This window comes from Heterodontus francisci, chromosome 14 (assembly GCF_036365525.1).
Source record: "Heterodontus francisci isolate sHetFra1 chromosome 14, sHetFra1.hap1, whole genome shotgun sequence".
NCBI classification, from domain to species: domain Eukaryota; kingdom Metazoa; phylum Chordata; class Chondrichthyes; order Heterodontiformes; family Heterodontidae; genus Heterodontus; species Heterodontus francisci.
Window position 1 is genome coordinate 94,887,601 of NC_090384.1, and position 24,687 is coordinate 94,912,287.

At 44.6% G+C, this 24,687-nt stretch overlaps 1 protein-coding gene across 11 annotated transcripts in view; it reads right to left on the bottom strand.

Annotated features, from left to right (window-relative positions):
* Positions 1-24,687, bottom strand: part of shank2b (SH3 and multiple ankyrin repeat domains 2b) — a 1,108,014-nt gene that overhangs the window by 850,053 nt on the left and 233,274 nt on the right. For 10 of the 11 annotated variants that reach the window (XM_068046567.1, XM_068046565.1, XM_068046557.1 and 7 more), the window contains one exon: positions 19,993-20,221. In XM_068046567.1, the coding sequence (XP_067902668.1) occupies positions 19,993-20,196 (204 nt within the window). In that variant the 5' untranslated portion in view covers positions 20,197-20,221. The remainder of the gene's footprint in view (positions 1-19,992; positions 20,222-24,687) is intronic. The other variant, XM_068046566.1, reaches the window with a different exon arrangement.

Genomic DNA, 24,687 nt, shown 5'->3' on the forward strand with positions numbered 1-24,687 from the left:
CAATTCTGACCTTTCTGCACATCCATGATTTTAATCGTTCCAACAGTGGCAGCCATGCCTGCAGCTGCCAAAGCTCTGGAGTTCCCTCCTAAATCTCTCTGCCTCTTTACCTCTCTCTCCTCCTTTAAGATGCTCCTTAAAACCAACCTCTTTAGCCAAGCTTTTGGTCACTTATCCTAAAATCTCCTTATGTGACTTGCTGCTGTGAAGCACGTTGGAATGTTTTACTACATTAAAGGTGCTCGATAAATGCATTTGCTGTTGTTGCTCCTGATTTTCATGTCACTCCTGCCTCACTTGCACTTGAAAGTGGGGAGATAACGGGATCAAAATGACGTGACCCGAAAAAGCACCGACCACCATTCTGGTGGGCGATGCAGTTAAGACTCCGAAATGCCAATCTCTTCTCAGCCCACTTGACAACCAGCCATGAAGAGCACAGGTTGTTAGGTAGCAATTTCCAACAAGAGTTAAAATGATTTTCAGCTGTAGTCAGGGAATTGAGGCTGGGGGAGGCATTTTTATGGCAGTGACCTGTTGGTTAAGTCTTATAGACTTTTAAATTTAAAGTATTTGCAGCTGTCGGTACTGCATATATTGCCCCTTGTTCTAAAGTGCTGTTTCAACCATTCCTTACATTAATATCCCTCCTGTTTAAAGTGCTGCTGCAGGATGTGAGCATCGCTGAGCAGGCAAACATTTATTACCCATCCCTAATTGCATTTGAGAAGGTGGTGGTGAGCTGCCTTCTTGAACCACTGCAGTCCATGTGAGGTAGGTACACCACAGTGCTGTGAGGAAGGGAGTTCCAGGATTTTGACCTAGCAACAGTGAAGGCACAGTGATATAGTTCCAAGTCAGGATGGTGTGTGGCTTGGAGGCGACTGTTCCCGTGCGTCTGCTGCCCTTGTCCTTCTAGGTGGTAGAGGTCGCGGGTTTGGAAGGTGCTGTCGAAGGAGCCTTGGTGCGTTGCTGCAGTGCATCTTGTAGATGGTACACACTGCTGCCACTGTGCGTCGGTGGTGGAGGGAGTGAATTTTTAAAGTGGTGGATGAGCAGGTGTCGGCTGTACACCAGTGCCCGTGGTAAAAATTTTGGGATCCGTGACTGGTAATTTCAGGGATGAGAAATTACTCATTGGCTTCTTCTTTCAACCAGTCAGTTTTTAAAAAAATATCACAGTTGTCAGTTTCACAGCTGACATGGGCATAGAGCGGGACCAGCGCTTCCAATTCAGACAAGGTCAGGGTTTTCCGGCGGGTGCTGCTCCCGATCTAAACAATTTCAGCATTGAAACTGACAGCTGTGATTTTTTTAAAAACAGACCAATCACAATCACCATCGTTGTATCTATCAGAGAGAGAGGGGCAGAGAGACAGAGACAGAGAGAGGAAGGGGAGGGGGAAAGGGGAGGGAAAAGAAGGGGGAAAGCGAGAAAGAGGGAAGGGAGGGGGGAAAGGAAGCGAGAAGGGAGGGAAAGAAAGGGAGGCAGTGAGAGGGGGAGGCAGCGAGAGGGAGGGAAGAAGAGGGAGGGAAGAAGAGGGAGGGAAGAAGAGGGAGGGAAGAAGAGGGAGGGAAGAAGAGGGAGGGAAGAAGAGGGAGGGAAGAAGAGGGAGGGAAGAAGAGGGAGGGAAGAAGAGGGAGGGAAGAAGAGGGAGGGAGAGGGAGGAAGGGGGAGAGGGAGAGGGAGGGAGGAAGAGATAGAGGGAAAGAAAGACGGAGAGGGGGAAGGAAGGAGGGGGCAGAGAGAGAGAGAGAAAGGGGGCAGAGTGAGAGAGAGAGGGACAGAGAGAGAGGAAAGCAGAGAGAGAGTTAGGGGACCGAGAGAGGGAGGGGGGAAGGAGGGAGAGAGAGGGAGCAGAGAGCGGGGGAGCAGACTGAGAGGGGGAGAGAAAGAGAGAGAGGGAGAGGGGGGAGAGAGAGAGAGGGAGGGAGAGAGAGAGAGAGAGAGAGAACACAAGAAATAGGAGCAGTATGATCATGGCTGATCTTGGGCTACAATTCCACGTTCCCGCCCACTCCCTATATCCCTTGATTGCCTGCGCGATCAAAAATCTATCTATCCCAGCCTTAAATGTATTCAGTGATGGAGCATCCCCAACCCGCTGGGGTAGAGAATTCCAAAGATTCACAACCCTTTGAGTGTAGTAATTTCTCCTCATCTCAGTCCTGAATGATTGGTCCCTTATCCTGAGACTGTGCCTCCAAATTCTAGATTCCCCAACCAGTTGAAACAATTTCTCAGCTTCTACCCTTTCAAGCACTTTCAGAATCTTGTACATCTCAATTAGATCACCTCTCATTCTTCTAAATGCCAGAGAATATAGGCCCAATTTACTCAGTCTCTCATCATGGGATAACCCCCTCATCCCAGGGACCAATTTCATAAATCTTTGCTTCATTGCGTGCAGTGCAAGTATATACTTTTGTCAATGCAGAGACCAAAACTGTGCCCAGTATTCCAGGTGCAGTCTCACCAAAGCCCTGTACAATTTAAATAAGACTTCTTTATTCCTGTACTCCAAACCCCTTGCAATAAAAGCCAACATGCCATTGCCTTCCTAATATCCTGCTGCACCTACATTGTTAACTTTGTGCGTTCCTTGTACGAGTACACTGAAGTCTTTCTGAACATCAACACTTCCCAGTTTCACACTTTTTAAAAAATATTCTGCTTTGCTATTTTTGCGACCAAAGTGAACAACTTCACACTTCCCTACATTATACTCCATTTGCCATCTTGTTGCCCACTCACTTAACCTGTCTATATCTCTTTGCAGCTTCTCTATGTCCTCCCCGCAGCTTACCTTTCCACCAAGCTTTGTATCATCAGCAAACTTAGATGCATTACTCTGTCTCTTCATCCAAGTCATTAATATAGAGTGTAAATAGCTGAGGCCCCAGCACTGATCCTTGCAGCACCCCACTATTCATTGCCTCCCAGCTTGAAAATGCCCCATTTATGCTCACTCCCTGCTTCCTGTCTGTTAACCAATCCTCTATCCATGCTAATATATTACCCCCAATACCATGAGCCCTTATCTTGCCTATTAATCTTTTATGTGGCACCCTATCGAATGCCTTTTGGAAATCCAGGTATACTACATCTACTGGTTCCCCTTTATCTACCCTACTAGTTACAGCCTCAAAAAAACTCTAATAAATTTGTCAAACAGGATTTCCCTTTAGTACAACCATGCTGACTTGCTCTAATCACACTATGCTTTTCCAAGTACAATGTTAAGACTTCTTTAATAATAGTTTCCAGCATCTTCCCAACGACTGACGTTAGGCTAACTGGCCTGTAATTCCCCGTTTTCTCTCTGCCTCCTTTCTTGAAAAGCGGTGTAACATTTGCAAACTTCGAATCTGACGGGACCATTCCTGAATCTAAGGAATTCTGGAAAATCATAGCTAGCTCATCCACTATCCCTGCATCTATCTCTTTTAGAACCTGACAGTGTAAGCCATCTGGTCCTGGAGATTTGTCAGATTTTAGCCCCTCAAGTTTCTCCAATACTTTTTCTTGGCTGATATCAATTTCCTTAATTCCTTCACTCTTTTTAGCCCCTAGGTTAATGCCTATTTCTGGTATGGAACTTGTGTCTTCTACCGTGCAGATAGACACAAAATATTTGTTCAATGCCTCTGCCATTTCCTCATTCCCCATGAAGATTTCTCCTGCCTCTGCCTCTTAGGGAACAACATCTTCTTTACCTACTCTCTTCCTTTTTATGTACATATAAAAGGTCTTACAATCTGTTTTTATATTGCTGGCTAGTTGACTCTCATTCTATTTTTTCCCTTTTTATCAACTTTTTGGTGGCCCTTTGCTAGTTTCTAAAATATTTCCAATCCTCAGACTTGTTCCTTTTTTTCTGTAAAATTGCAAGCCTCTTCTTTTAGTCTAACACTCTCCTTGACTTCTTGAGTGAGCCACAGATGGGTCTTTCTTGATGAGTTTTTGTTTTTGAACTGAATGTACTTTTTTTGAACCTTTTGAATTGTTTCTTTAAATACTTCCCACTGTTCATGTACTGCCATCACTTTTAGTCTATTTACCCAATTAACCTTAGCCACTTCTCTCTGAATACCTTTGTAATTGGCTTTGTTGAAGATTCTTGTTTGTGACTGAAATGTGTCACTTTCAAACTTAACATGAAATTCGACAGTATTATGATCACGATTTCCCAGTCGATCTTTTACTATGACAATGCTAATTAACCCTGTTTCATTACACAATATGAGATCTAAGATAACTACAACGTATTGCTCCAAGAAACTGTCACAAAAACATTCTACAAATTCATCTTCTTGACCACAGTTGCCAATTTGATTGTTCCAGTCTATATGTAGATTTAAATCCCCCACAATTAATGTATTACCTCTGTTACATGCTCCAATAATTTCCCATTTAATGTTCTGTCCAATAATATAACTACTGTTCGGGGGCCTGTAAACTACTCCAATCAGTGTTTTCTGACTCCTGCTATTCCTAATTTCCACCCAAACTGATTCTACTTCATGATCTTCTGAGGCCAGATCCCTTCTTATTAATGTCCTTTTGCCATCCTTTACTATCAGGGCTACCCCTCTTCCTTTGCCATTCTGTCTGTCTCTCTGAAATATTGTGTACCCTGGAATATTCATTTCCCAACCTTGATCTCCTTGTAACCATGTCTCAGTAATGGCAATTCGATCTAGATCATTTACTTCCATTTGTGCCACTAGTTCGTCTATCTTATTATAGCTGCTTTGTGCATTCAGATAAAGGAACTTGAATTTCAGTTTTTTATCTCTATTCCCTGCAATGACCTTACTTGCCAATGTTAAACTCTCTGTCCCTTCCTGTCCCATTCTGTTGGCAATTACCCACAACGCTAACCCGCTCCGATGCCCTGACCTCTCTCTTTGGATTTCTAAAATTCCCTTTATCCAAACCCTCCCCTCCCCCCCCATTAGTTTAAAGCCCTGTCCACAGCCCTTGTTATTCAATTGGCCAGGACACTGATCCCAGCCCGGTTCAAGTGAAGCCCATCCCAACGGAACAGCTCTCTCTTCCCTGAGTACTGATGCCAGTGCCCCAAGAATCAAAACCCCTTCTTTCCACACTGCTCTTGGAGCCAAGCATTTAGTTCTCTAATCTGCTTGACCCTGTGCCAATTTGTGTGTGGCTCAGTTAACAATCCGGAGATGATTACCTTTGATGTTCCACGTGTTAGTTTGTATCTTAACGCCTCAAATACACTAAGCAGAACATCATTTCCAGTTCTACCTATGTCATTGGTTCTCACATGGACCACGACAACTGGATCCTTCCCCCTCCCACTCCAGGTTCCTCTCCAGCTGCGAGGAGATGTCCTTAATCCTGGCACCGGGCAGGTAACACAACCATCGGAGCTCCCAGTTGCAGCTGCAGAGAACAGTATCTATTCCCCCTGACTATACTGTCTCCTATCACTACCACATTCCTGTTCACTCCCCCCACTGGAATGGTACCTTTCACCATGGTGCCATGGTCAGTCGCCCATCCATCTTGCAGTCCTTCTCTTCATCCACACAGGTAGCAAAGACCTCGTATCTGTTGGACAAGGTCAGGGGCTGAGGTTCCTCCATCACTACATCCTGATTCCCTCTACCTGTCTCACTCACAGTCACACCCTCCTGTCCCTGGCCATTGGTCATCTCTAATGTTCTTCCCACAATAAAGGGTGTGTCCAGGTAACTCTCCCCCTTCCCTGATGCTCCACAATGTCTGCAACTCAGTCTCCAACTCAGCAATTCTGAGCTGAAGTCATGCAAGCTGCAGACACTTACTACAGACGTAGTTGTCTGGGATTGCAGTGCGGTCCACAAATTCTCACATGCTGCAGCTTGCAGGACATCACCAGCCCTGCCATCTCTGTACAACCTTATTTTTTTTTAATTAGTCAATTAATTAATAATTCACACAGCTAAAGGAATGGAAAGTTGCACTCACCTTGCTTGGCGTCAAAGAAAGAAGACTCACCAGCTGCTGGAGGCTAAAAAAGATAGGAAAAAGAGCCCTTCTTTCCCCCTCTGCATCAAGTTCCCACGTGCATCAAATTTCCAACTTCACTCTGGCGATGTCGCACTCAGGAAGTTGTCTCCTCTCACTGCGTCCCCTCGGTTTAGAAACTAGTCTGCTTTATATAGCGATTCTGATGACTCACAAGTTGTTCAGCTTTCTGCTACAATAATTGAACCTAACTACTTTCAACTGATTGACAGATAACTGCCAATGCTGGAGAGAGGAGAGAGAGAGAGAGAGAGAATCGGGGGAACAACAAAGAGAGGGAGGAACAACACAGAGAGGGAGGGGGAGAGAGTGACACACAGCGAGAGAGAGAGAGAGACAGAGAGACAGACAGAGAAGTGGGAAAGAGAGAGATCAAGATCACCTTCTTCACAAAAATGCACCTTTGTTGTTGTTTTGATTAATAGTAAGATAATTTTTTACTGCTTATATCTTTCTGAAATTGTTTCACCGGCCCCCTATGCAAGACAAAAATTGTAATGCAGTCCTTCCACGTGAAAATGTTGGGCACTCCTGCTTCAAACCTTTAACCTTGTGTTTTAAAATAATCTAGCTGCAAAAGTAATTGCAAAAGTAATTTGCATTGGCATTGCATACTATTTTGCTTGCTAGCTAGCTAATACAGTTGTGCTGCTCTCCATTGATGGTTGTATGCTTAGCTGCTTAATAGGGAGAAAAGTGTTTTAAATTGGACTGTGTTTTGATGGCATTAGATTGTATATATACTTTATATAGAGATTAATCGGACCCATGTCCATGGCTGAGTTAAGAATTTTGTCAAATGTCCGTGGTACAACATGTTGGTGCCTATCCCTATGGATGAGGTGCTGATCAAGCGGGTTGCTTTGCCTTGAATGGTGTCATACTCCTTGAGTGTTGTTGGAGCTGCACTCATCCAGGCAAGTGGAGAGCATTCCACACACTCCTGACTGTGCCTTGTAGATGGTGGACAGGCTTTGGAGAATCAGGTGATGAGTTATGAGCCACAGAATTCCCAGCATCTGACCTGCTCTTGTAGCCACAGTATTTTTGTGGCCGGTCCAGTTAAGTTTCTAGTCAATGGTAACCCCCAACATATTGATGTCTGATATCTTGCCCCCAGATTTGGAACATGCTGAGCAGGGAATGTACCTTTGTTGGCAGCTTGCTGACCACATTCTAATTCGGACATTTAAGAGAAGATTTAATAGAGCTGTTTAAAATCATGAAGGGTTTTGATAGTGTAAATAAGGACAGAAGGGTTGGTAACCAAAGGACTCAGATTTAAAGTGACTGGCGAAAGAACCAGAGGCAACATGGGGAAACCTTTTTTAAACATAGCGAGTTATGATGATTTACGAGGCTACGGACCAAGAGCTGGAAAATGGGATTAGGCTGTCTGGTTACTTGTCGACTGGTGCAGACCAGATGGGCCAAATGGCCTCCTTTTGTGCTGTATATTCCTCTGATTCCATGAAACAGATACAATAGTGTCTTTCAAAAGGAGATTTGGATAAATACTTGAAAACAAATGTGCAGGGCTATGGGGAAAGAGCAGTTGGGGAATAGGACTAATCGGATAGCTCTTTCAAAGAGGCACAATGAGCTGAATGGCGGACAAGGAGGCCTGCCTCTCCTCCGTCCTACACAGGGAATGGTTCTCTGCATCATGAGGCTGACTGTGACAGAGCCCACGGCATCCAGCATCACTGAGAATATGAAGGAAGATGGTATGTTCCTGCCTTATGCCCCTTCTCAACTCCCAGCTCACCCTCTTTCTGCTATCTGGCATGATGTACAAGCTGCTGTTGGTGTGACAGTGGATCTGGTCCTTCCCACACCAACTCCTTTCCTCACACCAGCCTTCCCCTTCCGAGCTCCTGCTTTCAGACACTTAAGGACTGCCACCTGCTCAGCCACAGCACACCCAGGAGGAAAAGAGAGAGCAACAGCACAGCACTGATGAAAAGGCCCCACCATTTCATCTGACACTTGCAGCCACCAGCTGAGATACTGGCACTGCACGTACCTTAGAGACAAGGATAGAGTTGGGATCATCGCGTTGTGAGTCATCCAGGCACGACTGGGTTGCAGCCAGGTCGGGGTAAAGGATGGTTTGTTTGCCAGCTACCAAGGGGCAAGGTGGCAGATGAGTACTGCTGCAGAAGACTCAGATAAGGACCTCCGTGGGCTGCATACAGGATAGCACTGATGGGCTTGCACACTGAGATACTGGGTGCATTAGCTGGCCTGCCAGACAGCCTCCTGTCACTGTCAAGGAGCGTGGAGGAGTCCAGGTCCAACTTGGCAGAGTGTATGGTTCAGAACTTGCCCTCTCCACAGCCTCTGCTCCATCTCCCTGTCATGCTGCAGATCCAAAGGCACTGCCACCGCTGCCCCCAGTCCTGTCGCAGCCTTTGTGTGGACAGATCACCTGCTCCTCTGCCCTCTCTGTGAGGATGCGGCAACATTCTCTGGAAAATCCAAGAACTCATCAAAACACCTCCAAAAAATGCTCCAGATTACTCCCAGACATTTTCCAGAGAAAAAGTTCCAAAAGATCACCTTACCTGCAGTTTTGGTGTCTGGCCCTTTAAATAACACTCGTGCAGGGTCCATCTTGGGAAGGTGGTAGCATAGTGGTAATGTCACTGAACTAGTAATTCAGAGGCCCAGGATAATCCTGGGGACATGAGTTCAATTCCCACCATGATAGCTGGTGGAATTTAAATGTAATCAATAAAAATCTGGAATTGAAAGCTAGTCGCAGTAATGGTGCCATCGATTGTTGCAAAAACCTTTCTGATTCACTAATGCCCTTTAGGGAAGAAAATCTGCCCTCCTTACCTGGTCTGGCCCACATGTGACTCCAAACCGACAGCAATGTGGCTGACTCTTAATAGCCTAGCAAGCCACACAGTTGTCGAGAGAAATTAGGGATGGGCAACAAATGCTGGCCTTGACAGTGACACGCACATCCCGTGAAAGAATAAAAAAAATCTTGCAACTTCACGCTTCTTGTTTGCAGAGTAACATAGGAATACGTTACCTGCACTTTCATTCTCCAGATCAGGAGTCCCAGCATCACATCAGCTGATTGGGTTGTGTGACGTCAGGATAGCATCCAATCACAGCCTTCCAGCGCACAAAGGGGACGCCCGCATGTGTAGCTTTCTACTCGCAGAATGGCACACGGGCCACACAGGAAGTGGCTGGTGACACGGGCGACACACGGAGAGTGGTGCAAGGCCTCCACGGTACCGCTACAAGTTACAAGCAGCGCCACACAAGGAAATTTCTCACCAACAGTGTTTTGACTAAGCCCCTAATGAATACAACAGGAGTCCTGGTCCCCACTGAAAACCGCAGCTGTCCAGTTCAAACTATTTCCATTTCTAATTATCTCTCTCAATTTGCTGTCAAGTTGCTATTGTATTCAATTTGCATCATCTCCTTTGCTCCTGCCTGTTTTCATTTATGGTGTCAATCACTCTTGACAAATCTTACTAAAGTTTTTTCAGTGTGCTTACATATAACATATTCCGCATTTCTCTCTCTCTCTTTAATATACTTAAGGAGCATCTCCCCTTTTCATAGGAATAATTGACTTTGATTTATTACTTTAGTCTTCACTAAAAGTTCCTGAAAAAAACTTTCTTTAAATAATCTCAAGGGGCCAGAGATTCGTTAGCCCCAGTTTTTGGGCCATGATACATGACTTGCCCACGCACAGCAGGGGGTCGAGTAGCACTTTGAAGAAATTGCATGCTCCAGGCAGCCTTTTATTCTTAAAGACTTCTTGAAGGAGTCCTGCAAAGCCATCTGCAGTCTCCCCCAGTGAACGTCAGCAGCATTCCACCAACCATGCTGCAGTCACTGAGGCCGTATTGCATAGGAGCACTAGGCTAGGCAAGGGCACCCGCATGACAGGCGCCAAGGAAATACACAAGGGTGATTAATTCTGTTTCTTTTGCATTGTTGATGCATTGCTGGATAAAGTTATTGAGTGAAGATTTTTGGCGCCGGCCTTTATTGAGTGATGTAGACCAAGGGGACTTTGTGATCAGAGGTCTGAAATGGATGTACTGTAAAGGAATGGTAGTTCCTTGTTGGGGTGGGGAATTTCAACAGATGCAAAGCATCACAATGCAGGCCCTATCACTCCGTCCAGTTGCAGGTGGTGGATGAGGTCTCCTCTCTTCCTCCTCCTGAGCTGGCTTCTGGGTCCAGGAGGTAGTGACTGGACCCTCCTAATTGCAAGGATGTAGAAGATGCAGCACACCAGCACAACACTGTAGGATCTCCCAGAGCGATCTAAGCATCAAAACCGATGACTGGCTCCACAGTGCTGCAGGTGGCTCTGTGGCATTGAAGGCCCTCTGACCTCATGTGGTGGAATGGCGGAAAGAGGTCATATGCCACATGTGGAGAGGGTGTCCCTTGTCGCCGAGCAGCCATTCTGTAGTGTGTCTCGGAGGCCTGAGGACAGTGGGTATTGCTGACTGTCACAGGATAAAAGCATCGTCAGTATTGCCAGGTTAGTGGGCATTCACTCAGATGAACTTCATAGTGTGGTCACATAACAACTGCACACTTACTGAGTGGTAGCCTTTGTGGTTGCAGTATGGCTCCCTGTTGATGTGGGGGGCCCACAGAGCCACGTGCAAGCAGTCAACGGCATCCCGCAGCATCAGGAAGTCTGCTATACAGGCGCATCTGCATGCCCTTTCAGCCTGATGTTCCCTCCCCTCTCCTGTAGAGAGTCTTTGTCACCTCCCTGATGCTTCTGTGCATGGCGAGCTGCGACATGTTGTTGACATCATCTGCCCCCGCCTAGAAGTCTCCCATTGCATAGAATGGAAGAGTGATAGTGATCTTTACAGCCACTGGGAGCGCCATCCTCACCCTGGCTAGAGGCTCTCGGAATTCATGAAGGAGGTGGCATGACTCCATGACAACTTCCTTTGTGAAGCGTAGCCTCCTGAGGAACTGCTCCTTGCTCATTGTAACGTAGGAGTGGTGCTCCCAGAAGTCCCTTTGTAGGTAGGGCCTTTAAGAAGAACTCTCCTTCTCTTCCTTCCTTGCAGAGCTTCCCCCCTCTGCCTCCTCCTCTGTGTGTGCTGGTCATGTTGCAGAGCAAGCAGCATTCCAACTACTGCCCCCATACTTATGCAAGACAATGTAATTTTCCATCTTTCTGTGGTCAGCAAAAACCTCCAAATTTCTCCAGCACTGTGCTTTCACCATCTTTGCTTGTGCACAAGTAAAAAGTACCTCAGCTGCAATTTATTGAGTGGCCCTTTAAAAAGCCCCAGAACACGGCCCACCTTGCTTCACGAAGTGGTGCTATGCAATTGAATGTTGCATCCGATGATTCTATTTAAAAAGCCAAGAATCCCTTATGCCTTTTAAAAAAAATAAACCCAGCTTTGTCAACTTGTCTGGCCACCTTCGAAGATTTGTGTGTGTGAATGCCCAGTTATCAACCAACTGAATAGGTCATGTCGGAAGTGGAAAGTGTCAGAACCATATGGGTTAGAGGTCAGGTTTGGAACCAAACGTTACCTTTTCCCATTGTTTGTTTCGCACAAACCTGCGGCAGAAATATTTAAAATGAGCTGACGGCTTCTGACAGTTGCCGTTACGTGTGCATTTATTCAATGTTTGTATAAAAAGCTGCTAAAACACAGCTTCCAAACAGCTTTTTTATTTACCTCAAAAGGAATCCTCTGTGCTATGCGATGTGAAGGTTTTTTTCCTTCAATACTAGCTGTAATTTCTTTCATCTGGGAAAATCCCTGGTGTGGATGCATTAACTGGGTTAATTTGACAATTCCTGTCACTATACTTGTGGGATTGCCATAGTTTGGAACTAAAATAAGGACTGGATTTCACTTCATTAAAAAATTATTCTGAGGTTCACAATGAAAATTACAGTTCAGAATGTACCAAATTGGGAGACAAAAGGTCAAGGTTCTATGAAATAATTCTCTCACCCTCAACACTCACATCCCCTTTCAATTATTTCTAAAACACCACTACTGCTATGTTTCAGTATGTTGCAATACCAGTGATTAAATATTTAGTGTGCATGGAGTTACGTCAAGCTAATCTCTCACTGCACTTTCAGTCTAACTCTTTGTCTTCATGTGTCATAGGTGTTATTTTCAGAGTGGTCAGCTTTTTGCATGCTATGGCAACATTTTTGACACAAGTGGCTACCTCTTGCTCGTTTTCTCAGTTGGCACATACGTGCGCGACAGAGAGAGATGTATCATGAGAGGTGTCTTTAGCCTGCTTATGTAGAATTTAAAAATCCAGAGTCTATTTGGACCACTCTTGTCACATGGCAACTGCACTATTTTTAATGTACTAGGTAATTTGAGGTACTGTGGAGAATTTCTGGGAGACAGAGGGGGCGAGCCAGAGAGAGAGAGGGCAAGCGAGAGAGAGAAGGTATGAGAGGGAGAGGGCGCAACAGGGAGAGGGCGAAACAGGAAGAGGGAACAAGAGCGAAATAGGGCGCAAAAGAGAGGGAGGGCGAGCTAGAGAGAGGGCATGAAAAAAGGAGTGCGAGTGAGGGGGGATGAGCATAAGATGGTGAGAGAAGAGATGGCGAAAGACAGAGCGGGAGAGGGTGCAAAAAGAGAGATAGAAAGGGATATGGCGAGGGAGAGAGAGATAATAGATTTCTCTTTGCTCCAGTCCACCTACAGTATCCAGGTGTCGATTGACAGTATTGGTAGGAGTGACCACTGCACAGTCCTTCTGGAGAAGAGGTCCTGCCTTCACATTGAGGATACCGTCCATCGTGTTGTGTGGCACTATCACCGTGCTAAATGGGATAGCTTTCGAACAGATCTAGCAATGCATAACTGGGCATCCATGAGGCACTGTGGGCCATCAGCAGCAGCAGAATTGTACTCAACCTCAATCTGTAACCTCATGGCCCAGCATGTTCCCCACTCTACCATTACCATCAAGCCAGGAGACCAACCCTGGTTCAAAGAAGAGTGCAGGAGGGCATACCAGGAGCAGCACCAGGCATACCTCAAAATGAGGTGTCAACCTGGTGAAGCTACAACACAGGACTACTTGCATGCCAAACTGCGTAAGCAGCATGCGATAGACAAGGCTAAGCGATCCCATAACCAACGGATCAAATCTAAGCTCTGCAGTCCTGCCACATCCAGCCGTAAATGGTGGTGGACAATGAAACAACTAACTGGAGGAGGTGGCTCCACAAATATCCCCATCCTCAATGATGGGGGAGCCCAGCACATCAGTGCGAAAGATAAGGCTGAAGCACTTGCAACAATCTTCAGCCAGAAGTGCAGAGTTGATGATCCATCTCAGCCTCCTCCTGAAGTCCCCAGCATCACAGATGCCAGACTTCAGCCAATTCGATTCACTCTGCCTGATATCAAGAAACGACTGAAGGCACTGGATACTGTAAAGGCTACGGGCCCTGACAATATTCCAGCAATAGTACTGAAGACCTGTGCTCCAGAACGTGCCGCATCCCTAGCCAAGCTGTTCCAGCACAGCTACAACACTGGCATCTACCCTGCAATGTGGAAAATTGCCTAGGTATGTCCTGTACACAAAAAGCAGGACAAGTCCAACCTGTCCAATTACCACCCCATCAGTCTACTCTCAATCATCAGTAAAGTGATGGGAGGTGTCATCAACAGTGCCATCAAGCAGCACTTGCTTAGCAATAACCTGTTCAGTGACGCTCAGTTTGGGTTCCGCCAGGGCCACGCAGCTCCTGACCTCATTACAGCCTTGGTTCAAACATGGACAAAACATGGACAAAGAAGTCAAGAGGTGAGGTGAGAGTGACTGCCCTTGACATCAAGGCAGCATTTGACCGAGTATGGCATCAAGGAGCCCTAGCAAAACTGAAGTCAATGGGAATCAGGGGGAAAACTTTCCGCTGGTTGCACTCATACCTAACGCAAAGAAAGATGGTTGTGGTTGTTGGAGGTCAATCATCTGAGCTCCAGGACATCACTGCAGGAGTTCCTCAGGGTAGTGTCCTAGGCACAACCATCTTTGGCTTCTTCATCAATGATCTTCCTTCATTCGTAAGGTTAGAAGTGGGGATGTTCGCTGATGATTACACAATGATCGGCACCATTCGTGACTCCTCAGATACTGAAGCAGTCCGTGTAGAAATGCAGCAAGACCTGGACAATGTCCAGGCTTGGGCTGCTATGTGGCATGTAACATTCGTGCCACACAAGTACCAGGCAAATGACCATCTCCAACAGGAGAGAATCTAACCATCTCCCCTTGACATTCAATGGCATTACCATCGCTGAATCCCCCACTATCAACATCCTAGGGGCTACCATTGACCAGAAACTGAACTGGAGTAGCCATATAAATACCACAAGAGCAGGTCAGAGGCTAGGAATCCAGTGGTGAGTAACTCACCTCCTGACTCCCCAAAGCCTGTCCACCATCTACAAGGCACAGGTCAGGAGTGTGATGGAATACTCTCCACTTGCCTGAATGGGTGCAGCTCCAACAACACTCAAGAAGCTCGATACCATCCAGGACAAAGCAGCCCACTTGATTGGTACCCCGATCACAAACATTCACTCCCTTCACCACCCACGCACAGTGGCAGCTGTGTGTACCATCTACAAGCTGCACTGCAGCAATGCACCAAGGCTCCCTGGACAGCACCTTCCAAACCCGCGACCTCTACTACCTATGCAGCAAATGCATGGGAACACCACCACCTGCAAGTTCCCCTCCAAGTCACACACCATCCTGACTTGGAACTACATCGCAGTTCCTTCACTGTCCCTGGGTCAAAATCCTGGAACTCCCTTCCTAACAGCACTGTGGATGTACCTACCTCACATGGACTGCAGTGGTTCAAGAAGGCAGCTCACCACCACCTTCTCAAGGGTAATTAGAGATGGGCAATAAATGCAGGCCTGGCCAGTGACGCCCACATCCCATGAATGAATAAAAAAAAAGAATACGACCTAGACGGGAAATTTACAAATCAGAGTAGCAAGCAGTGGTTTTTGAAATTCTTTTTTACACAATTTAAACACACAAATCTGGGTTAATGATGGTGTTTGAGATGAAGATTTTTGAATTCGTGAGGAAGACCTACCGCTTATATTCTTTTGTCCTATATTGTAGGAATCTGGGGCACAATAATCCCATTGTCATTAGTAGTCTAAGATTAAACAAATGCCACAAAGATGAAAGAGCTACTGGCAGTAGCATTGCAGATATATATCCAAGTTCGGATCGCTTGGGGTCTGAGTAGAATTTAATAGCTGCTTAAAAGACACAAAAAATGCCATGAGGAATTATCTCTAATTAGAGACTCTTAAATATAGTTGTAACGCTTAGATCCGAATGGAAATGTATCCAACTATTGGTCGAGAGCACTTCTAGAGTGAATAAAGAGAAGCTTTTTCCAATGGCTGAAGGATTGATAAGCAGAGGGCACAGATATAAGGTGATTAGCAAAAGAATCAGAGACAACATGAGGAAAACAAGTGGTTAGGATTTGGAATGTACTGCCTGATAGTGGTGATGGATGCAGATTCAACAGTAGACTGCAAAAGGGAATTGGATAAATACTTGGAGGAGGAGAAAATTGCAGAGATCTGGGAAAAAGCGGGTGAGTGCGACTAACTGGATTGCTCTTCAAAGAGCTGTCTCAGATCTGATGGGCTGAATGGCCTCCTTTTGTTCACTGGACAGGGATGTCTCTAGAATCGATGTTCAGCAAAGCTCCAGATGTTGCTTCTGGAGCAGCTGTATGAAACAAATGGAAAAATAAACGTCTAACATGTCATATTAGTGGGACCAGTTAACATTTGCAAAAATAAATTCCCAATGAATCCCAAGGGTGGATATAATGCATTGACATAAAGTCATCAGGTATTACCATGTGCAGGAAATAATTACTGAATCATAGTGCACAGAAGGAGGCCATTCAGCCCCTCGTGCCTGAGCTGTCTCTTTGAAAGAGCTATCGAATTAGTCCCACTCCCCTGCTCCTTCCCCAATGCCCTGCATCTTATTTTCATTTCTAGCTGACCAGAAGGATGTTAAAGAGGCTCGGCCATTATGATGGACCATGTCTCCCACTTGCACACCATCAGCAGATAGAATTCCCTGTAAAGAAAGTAGCCACTGCTGTTTATTTTTATCATAACTTTTAAGAGACCGCACCTGGGATTTTCTGATGTGTTATTTTAATACCCACTGGGTATTAAAATAATGCTAAATTAGAAAATCTAGTCTCATGGACGCATTTTGGGAATTCTTTGCTAATGTGCTAAAATTTTGCATTTTCCATTTTTTAAAAATATATAAATATATACATATGACAACTTTATTCTATTTATTCTGGAAACAAAATCAACATTGCATTATTGCATTAAAATGTATAAAACTTCACTAGCAGAAAACAATAGGTTAAACAGAACAGCTGACATTACCATGCAGAAAAAAAGACAATCAAAGAATTTTATGCTCTCCCCTGTGGCAACTTTGGAGGTGGGGAGAGCATATAATTGGGCGGGATGGTGATGGGGAGGGGACTCCGCCATCTTCCTGCCTCCACCCAAATTAAATCCAGAGTGGGAAGGCACATGACAGCCTTCCTGCCCTGCTGCCAATTGAGGCCCTTAAGTTGGCAATTAATGTACAATTAAGGGCCTCCTCCCAATGCTGCCAGTACTAGCCCAGCAGCTGGTGGGCCTGTCACTGCATGGTGAGCACGGCAAGCAAACCTGTGCAGGTTGGCTTATTTGTTCCGAGTGGGGGTGGTGGGGGGGAGCGGTGGAGGATCCCTCGTTAAAAGGCACTAAGTACCTCGTCGAAGGACCCGGCATTGGGAAGGAGGGACCCAATGAGCATCACGCCCCATCTTGCTGACAACCCCTCTACACCCCCCTCCGCTGCAACTCCCACTCCCCCAGATCCCTCCCATCCTGATCTTACCCTGTGGCCTGGGTCCAGCACCTACACAGTGACGCTGCTAAATTAAAGAGCTGTCAGCCTCTGATTGGCCGGCAGCTCTCAGCAGGCTGGAATTTTATCACCGGGGTCTTCAATCCTGGGGAAAGCCTGCCGCTGTCTACTTAAGTGCCTAATTGGCACATAATGAAGTGGTCCTTCTCCAGAGGTGACAATGCGGAGCTCTTGCCGGCACCTTAGCCAATGGGCGAGACCCCCGTTGCCCAGGTAAAATCCCAGCCAATAAGACATCTTAAATTCCAGGGAATTATGGTAAGCAACTAAATGCAATGAACATGTTTACATGGCACATGACCTATATATTCAGCAAAAATCCAACACAAGGATCTCTCAGAAACTCACCAAGGTTTCTTCAACGGCACCTCCTGAACCTGCGATCTCCACCACCCAGAAGGGCAAGGGCCACAGATGCATGTGAACACCGCCACTTCCAAGTTTCCCTCCAAACCACACACCATTCCTACTTGGATATATAACACTATTCCTTCATAATAACTGGGTTAAAATACAGGAGCTCATTACCTAACAGCACTGTAGAGGTATCTTAACCACATGGACTGCAGCGGTTCAAGAAGGTGGTTCACTGCCACCTTCTCAGGGGCAATTAGGGACGCTCAATAAATGCTAGCAATGCTCATCTCCCAAGAATTAACTTTTTCAAATGTTTTTAGAGGGTTGGTTGTCAGTCTCACATTGTTACACTATTGCTGAGATGGGACAACTAAATATGCTTTGTAAGCGAGTAGACCATTAGGTTACAGGGTGGGGAGGGGAATCAAAGAATGGACTGAGGTTTTTCAGTTTATTTTCGTTGAACACTTCCGCGGACACCTTACATGAACAAGTGAATGGTTTCATCAGAATTAAAACAGGTTTTACTATACTTACATTCAGTAAAACTGCTGCTGAATGAGCTCAGCAACAACAGCGTTGTTATCCATACCCGAATCCATAGAATGTATATGACCTGTACCTATTGACGGAAAGCCATGCATACCCCAATTCAATGCTGAGCCGAATATAGCATGTCACAAATCCCAGAGAGGACCGGATCACAGCACATGCCATGAAAGAAACATGCCTTCAGTGCACTGAAGTCCCCTCCTCATTTTTCCTTCAGTGTCATTCATTGTCGTCCCGCTCACTTTGATTGTAGCTATTTGGGTCATGTTTCTATTTATTTTATTTATTTAGAGATACAGCACTGAAACAGGCCCTTCGGCCCACCGAGTCTGTGCCGACCATCAACCACCCATTTATACTAATCCTACACTAATCCCATATGCCTACCACATCCCCACCTGTCCCTATATTTCCCTACCACCTACCTATACTAGGGGCAATTTATAATGGCCAATTTACCTACCAACCTGCAAGTCTTTTGGTGGTGGGAGGAAACCGGAGTACCCGGCGAAAACCCACGTAGACACAGGGAGAACTTGCAAACTCCACACAGGCAGTACCCAGAATTGAACCCGGGTCGCCGGAGCTGTGAGGCTGCGGTGCTAACCACTGTGCCGCCGTGACCTCAACCTGCAAGCTAATATAATTTTTGCAACGATTCCAAATGATTTCTTAAAGAGGTGTGTAAAGACACTACCATGATGTAAATGAAAGACACAACAGGATTATAACTGCTAGCCGGATGTGTCAAACACACTTGCAGTTTTTGATGCTTGTGTTATTTGCTTGTGTTTATTTAATGCACAAAAACTGTACCCAACAGATTCTGTTGTGAATCCTCTATCAATGTGTGGTATTTGTATTAAGAAAAAAATACAAAGATACATTGCCTGTAATTCATCAAGAAATCACAGATACTGTACTAAGACATTACTTTAAACATCAAACTTACAATTGTAACATTTATAGAGCAGAGGTATCCAAACTACAGTCTGGAAGTCTATGCAGTCCTGGAAACCCCAATCACTGGCTCTCCTACAGTTCACTCCTAAACTGGAGTTACATGAATCCTGACTTATTTAGTTAAGTTCTGACTTAGCTGAGGTAGGTCCGGGGCGGGGGAGGGGGGGTGGAGATGGAGGGGGGGTTTGTGGGGGGGGAGTATTTTGTACATGCATTTAATTACATAAAATATCATTTTTATTTCAAGTCTAAACTTACCTTTGTGGGAGGAGAGGCGGAAGTGCTTTTATATGTCTTTCTTGAATTTTGTATTGGAATTCTTTCTATGTGGCCCATGGGATTTCACAGTATACAACTAATTTAGATTAGATTAGATTAGAGATACAGCACTGAAACAGGCCCTTCGGCCCACCGAGTCTGTGCCGACCATCAACCACCCATTTATACTAATCCTACACTAATCCCATATTCCTACCAAACATCCCCACCTGTTCCTATATTTCCCTACCACCTACCTATACTAGTGACAATTTACAATGGCCAATTTACCTATCAACCTGAAAGTCTTTTGGCTTGTGGGAGGAAACCGGAGCACCCGGAGAAAACCCACACAGACACAGGGAGAACTTGCAAACTCCACACAGGCAGTACCCGGAATCGAACCCGGGTCCCTGGAGCTGTGAGGCTGCGGTGCTAACCACTGCGCCACTGTGCCGCCCTAAGTGGCCAATTGAGACATGAAATTTGGACTCCGCTGTGTTGGAGTAAGTCCCAATTATGTTCATATTTCAAGTGAATCAAGGGATGTGCAGATAGGGTAGGAAATTGGAATTGAGATAGAATACTTATGGAATGGCAGCGCAGGCTCGAGGAGCCATGTAGCCTACTCCTGCTCCTATTCCTTATAACCATCTATTCTGAATAAATCCAGTGTTTTCTAGCACAGGTTCTACTTACAACTTTCATTTTGGTATTTGGACTTTACTTACTGCTGTTGTTTCAGTGATGTCTCCCTTGTTGGCAATATCTTATCAAAAGAAAGGATTCAAGGATGAGGTTCCTACCGTTTGCTGCAAGTCAGGAATGATGATCCTGATGACCAACGTATTGCTCTGGATGTCATCCATCCTGGTGATGGGCTTCCCTGCTGTTGCCCTGATGGTGTCATAGATTGTTTCTTCTTTGGAGCTGTCAGATGCAGATTCAACAGAATAATCAGAAATGCTCTGTGCCATCTCATCTTCACTTGATGTTGGACTTCGAGGCATGCTGTGCTTATCTTATATTGTAGAGCTACCAAGGGAATAAAATAGAATGAACACAGATATAATCTTATTCCAAAATATTACAAAGAAGATTCATTCGAAATAGTCACTGCTAGGGGACAGAATCCTTCTTGATTTTTGGCATCAAGCACTCCAAGGTCAATAAAGAATGGGTTAGATATGGAATAAAGCTCCCTCACTCCACCTTAATGATGTACCAGCAAATATATGTAGCATACCTCCCCATTTTTGTCTCCTACCTTTTCGGAGGAGATGTCAGCCTGGTAGAACTCTTGCCTTGAGTCAGAAGATCATGGGTTTAATGCCCCTCCAGACATTTAAGCATATAATCTATGTTGATACTTCAGTGCAGTTTCAAGGGAGTGCTGCACTGTCAAAAATGTCATCATTCGATGGACGCATTAAACCGTGTCCACATCTGCACTTTAAGAGGGATGCAGAAGTTCCCACGGAATGATTTGAAGAACAGCAGAGGGCATCTCTCAGTACCCTGAACTATATTTATTCTTCAACCAACACCACCACAAAACAGGTGAACAGGTCATTTAACTCATTGCTTTTTCTGTGGTCTTGATGCATGCAAATGATCTGCAACCTTTCCTTACATTATACATTAGCTTCACTTCAAGAAGACTTCATTGGCTATGTAAGGCTTTGGGATATAAAAAAGCACTATCTATATAGATGCAAGTTGTTTCCTTAATAATTGATGGCACTGCCTGGAAACTCTTAAGAAAACTGTCACTTTAGGGTGGACATTTTTCATTGGTATGATCTACATATGTTAAATAAACACCTGGGTAATAGTATCACACACAGGAATCCAGCACACATGCATCGGACATTCATATGTGGACTCTCAGAATTGCTATCCTTTTATGTTAGGTGGAAATCTTGAGATGCACTCAGCTGAGATCAATCATGGGCTAAGTTAATGAGATGCTCTATTGACCATCAGGTATCAGTGTCCTCCAGTTCCTGGATGGCCATTGGGAACTGTTAATATTTAACAAGTTCAGTATTATGTGGGCACTGCTGTAACCATGCTCTCAATTCTCCTAGCCAGTATAAAGATTTTATTTAAACCTGGCTGGAAAATACAATGGAGAAGTATCTTTACCTGAAAGTACTTTCCCTACATTACTGTCTTGCTTATATTCATATTTGTGCCATCACAAAGACCACCTATTTCCACTTCTGTAACATTGCCCGACTTCAGCCTCTCTCAGTTCATCTGCTGCTAAAACCCTCATTCATGCCTTAGTTACCTCTAGACTTGACTATTTTAACACACACTTGGCTGGTCTCCCACATTCTATTCCCTGTAAACTTGAGGTCATCCAAAACTCTGCTGCCTGTGTCTTAACTTGCACCAAGTCCCGTTCTCCTATCACCCCTGTGCTCACTGACTTATATTGACTCCCGGTCAAGCAACGTTTTGATTTTAAAATTCTCATCCTTGTTTCAAATCCCTCCATGGCCTCGGCCCTCCGTATCTCTTGTAATCTCTTCCAGCCCCACAACCCTCCAAGATATCTCACTCCTCTAAATTCTGGCCTCTTGTGCACCCCTGATCTTAATCGCTCCACCATTGGTGGCTGCGCCTTCAGTTGCCTCGGCTCCAAGCTCTGGAATACCCTCCCTTCACCTCTCCGCCTCATTTTCCTCCTCTAAGCCATGCCTTAAAACCTGCCTCCTTGACCAAACTTTTGGTCATCTGACTTAATATCTCCTTTTGTGGCTCGGTGTCAGACTTTGTTTTATAATGCGCCTTGGGACGTTTTATTACTTTAAAGGTGCTATAAATATATAAGTTGTTGTTGTTGCTTTTGGAATATTTTCCTTGAATACCAAGCACAGTTTTCATTCAATGATTTTTTTTTTAGGGTAGATTGCCTGATACACTTTGGTGGCGTGCAAGGACTCAGAAAATCTGTATAATTGTTGAAAAAAGATTAGACTTTCAGTACACATTAGCCACCAACAGTTATGTTGTAAGGAAGATTATTGTTGATCTCGTGGTCAGTTGAAAGGTTTTGCAAGGCTGTTCTAGGGATTAATGTATGGTTTATTCCATCACAAATGTATTATGCTGTAACCTTTGATTGAACAGTCAATATAGATTTTCCTAACATAACTACAAAACAGAGTTCAAAGTATTCCTTCTGAAGTGTAAGTACTAAACCCAGAAACTTTTCACAGTGATCTTCCATTTTCTTTTAACCAGTCTCCGTTTTAAAGTGTGCAGTATTTGTGGTACCCGTGCCTTTAAATAGGATAGAAATTGGATTTATATGATACCTTTCACCACCACAGGATGTCCAAAAGCACCACACAGCCAGCGAAGAACATATCTTTTGCAAGTGTAGCGACTCATGTAATGGAGAGAAACACAGCAGCTAAATTGCACACAGCAAGATCCCACAAACAGCGATGATGTAAATCACTACATAATTTTTTTTAAGGTAATGTTGATTAAGGGATAAAGATTGGCCTGGAGGCTTCTTTGAATAGTACCATGTGATCTTTTACATCCATCTCATTCAAAAGAAGATACCACCTACAGTGCAGCCTATCAATACTGCTCATCGCTCGAGTTGAGCTTGAACCTACAACCTCCGCAGCATGACTGCCACGATTGAGCCAAGGCTGATACTGTACTTAGCTACAAGGTACAAGGCCAGGAACTGCTATCAGGGATGTTTGCTAAAACTTCTGTCAAAATGGCAACTCAACACATTAAGCACACAGCTATTTACAATGCAACAGTAATTTCTAGCCTATAATATTTCTCATTGACTAACAAATTAAAATAACTCCCAATTAATTTTTTCATGTTTGTAAACAGAGGGATACTGTAATATGTTTGGGGAACCTTCAGAAAAACTGTAGTGGAAATCCGAAACTTTTACCCCCGAAAAAGCTGTTGAGGTTAGATCAGTTGTAAGTTTCAAAGCTGAGATTGATAGCTTTTATTTAGGTAAGGGTGTGATGGGCTTATAGAACCAGAGGGTCGATGGAGTTAAGCTACAGTTCAGCAATGATCTAATTGAATGACAGAAGAGGCTAGAGGGGCTGAATGGCCTACTCTTGTTCCTATGTGATAATGCTGTTATGTTATCAATCATGTCTGCCAGTTTTCTTTGCCTAGATCATTTCAAAAATGTACAAAAGCAGATCACAATATTGTACACTGCAGGCCCAATGTGTTATCACCAATATGTGAGGTCCAGTGTATCAATGTCTACTGGAGCCAATTTTAACTCACTCAAAAACCCATTCACTTAGAATTTAAATTGAGCCTAGAATTAATATGTCAGTGGCAATGTGCCAGTCCCATCATTAAGTTTTTTTTTTGTCAGGAAATATCTATGCATGGAGGCAGAGGGCACGGCTGAAGTACTAAATAAATACTTTGCATCTGTCTTTACCAAGGAAGAAGATGCTGCCAAAGTCATAGTGAAAGATGAGGTAGTTGAGATACTGGATGAATGTCCTAAACTTGCTAAAGAGGAGATATTGGACAGGCTGGCTATACGTAAAGGTGATAAGTCACAAGGACCAGATGGAGTGCATCAACAGTGCTGGGGGAAGTAAGAGTGGAAATTGCCGAGGTACTGACAAGATACTGAGGTATCTTCTCATCCACCTTACAGACTGTTACATGTTTTAGCAACCTGATTTCAGCTAGCAGTGATAAACTTTGAATCTGAATCTCAGAAAGCAAGGAGCAGAGTTTCAGGTGATGACCGTATTTCGAAATAGGCGTCACAAAAAGAAACATGAAGCTTTGCAATTAGTATTCTGCACTAACGTCCCGCTAATCTCACAGCAGGACCGTCGCCATTTTGTGCACTCGCTGCAACTGTTGGCAGCGGAATAATAAAATCCAGCCCTCTACTCACACAAAATTTGCCCTTGATAAGGCACCTAATTCACTCTACAAGACAGTATTGCTAACTTACCAACACTAACTTTTCCTATTGCATTTGCACATGTTGACGCCACAAGCTAAATTCACTGGCTGGAGTGAAAGACTCTTATGTCTCTCTCAGTTCCAAATTCTACATACCGCAGATAGTCCTTCTACCACAGTCAGAGAGAAAGCTAATTGCTTAACCTCTGACCTTCCATCAGCTACCCGTGGCAAAGATACGCTTACCAAGTAGCCAATTAAGGCTAGTTTGGATAAGAAATCACCCTCCCAAACTCATTGTGAAAGCTATGGTAATTATATCATTTGTTCAACTGGAACTCCTGCTATGCTCAATGAATTAAAACAATTCAGCATTACAGGTGCAAACCTCTCTGAAATGTAATAATAGCCCTCTATGATGTCTCATATTGATATGGTAGTGTGTGTGTGTGCAGAATACTCTTAAAACTGACCAAATGCTTTGCTGAACACCTCCATTCAGTCCACAAGCATGACCCCAAGCTTCCAGTCACCAATCATTTCAATTTGCCACTCCG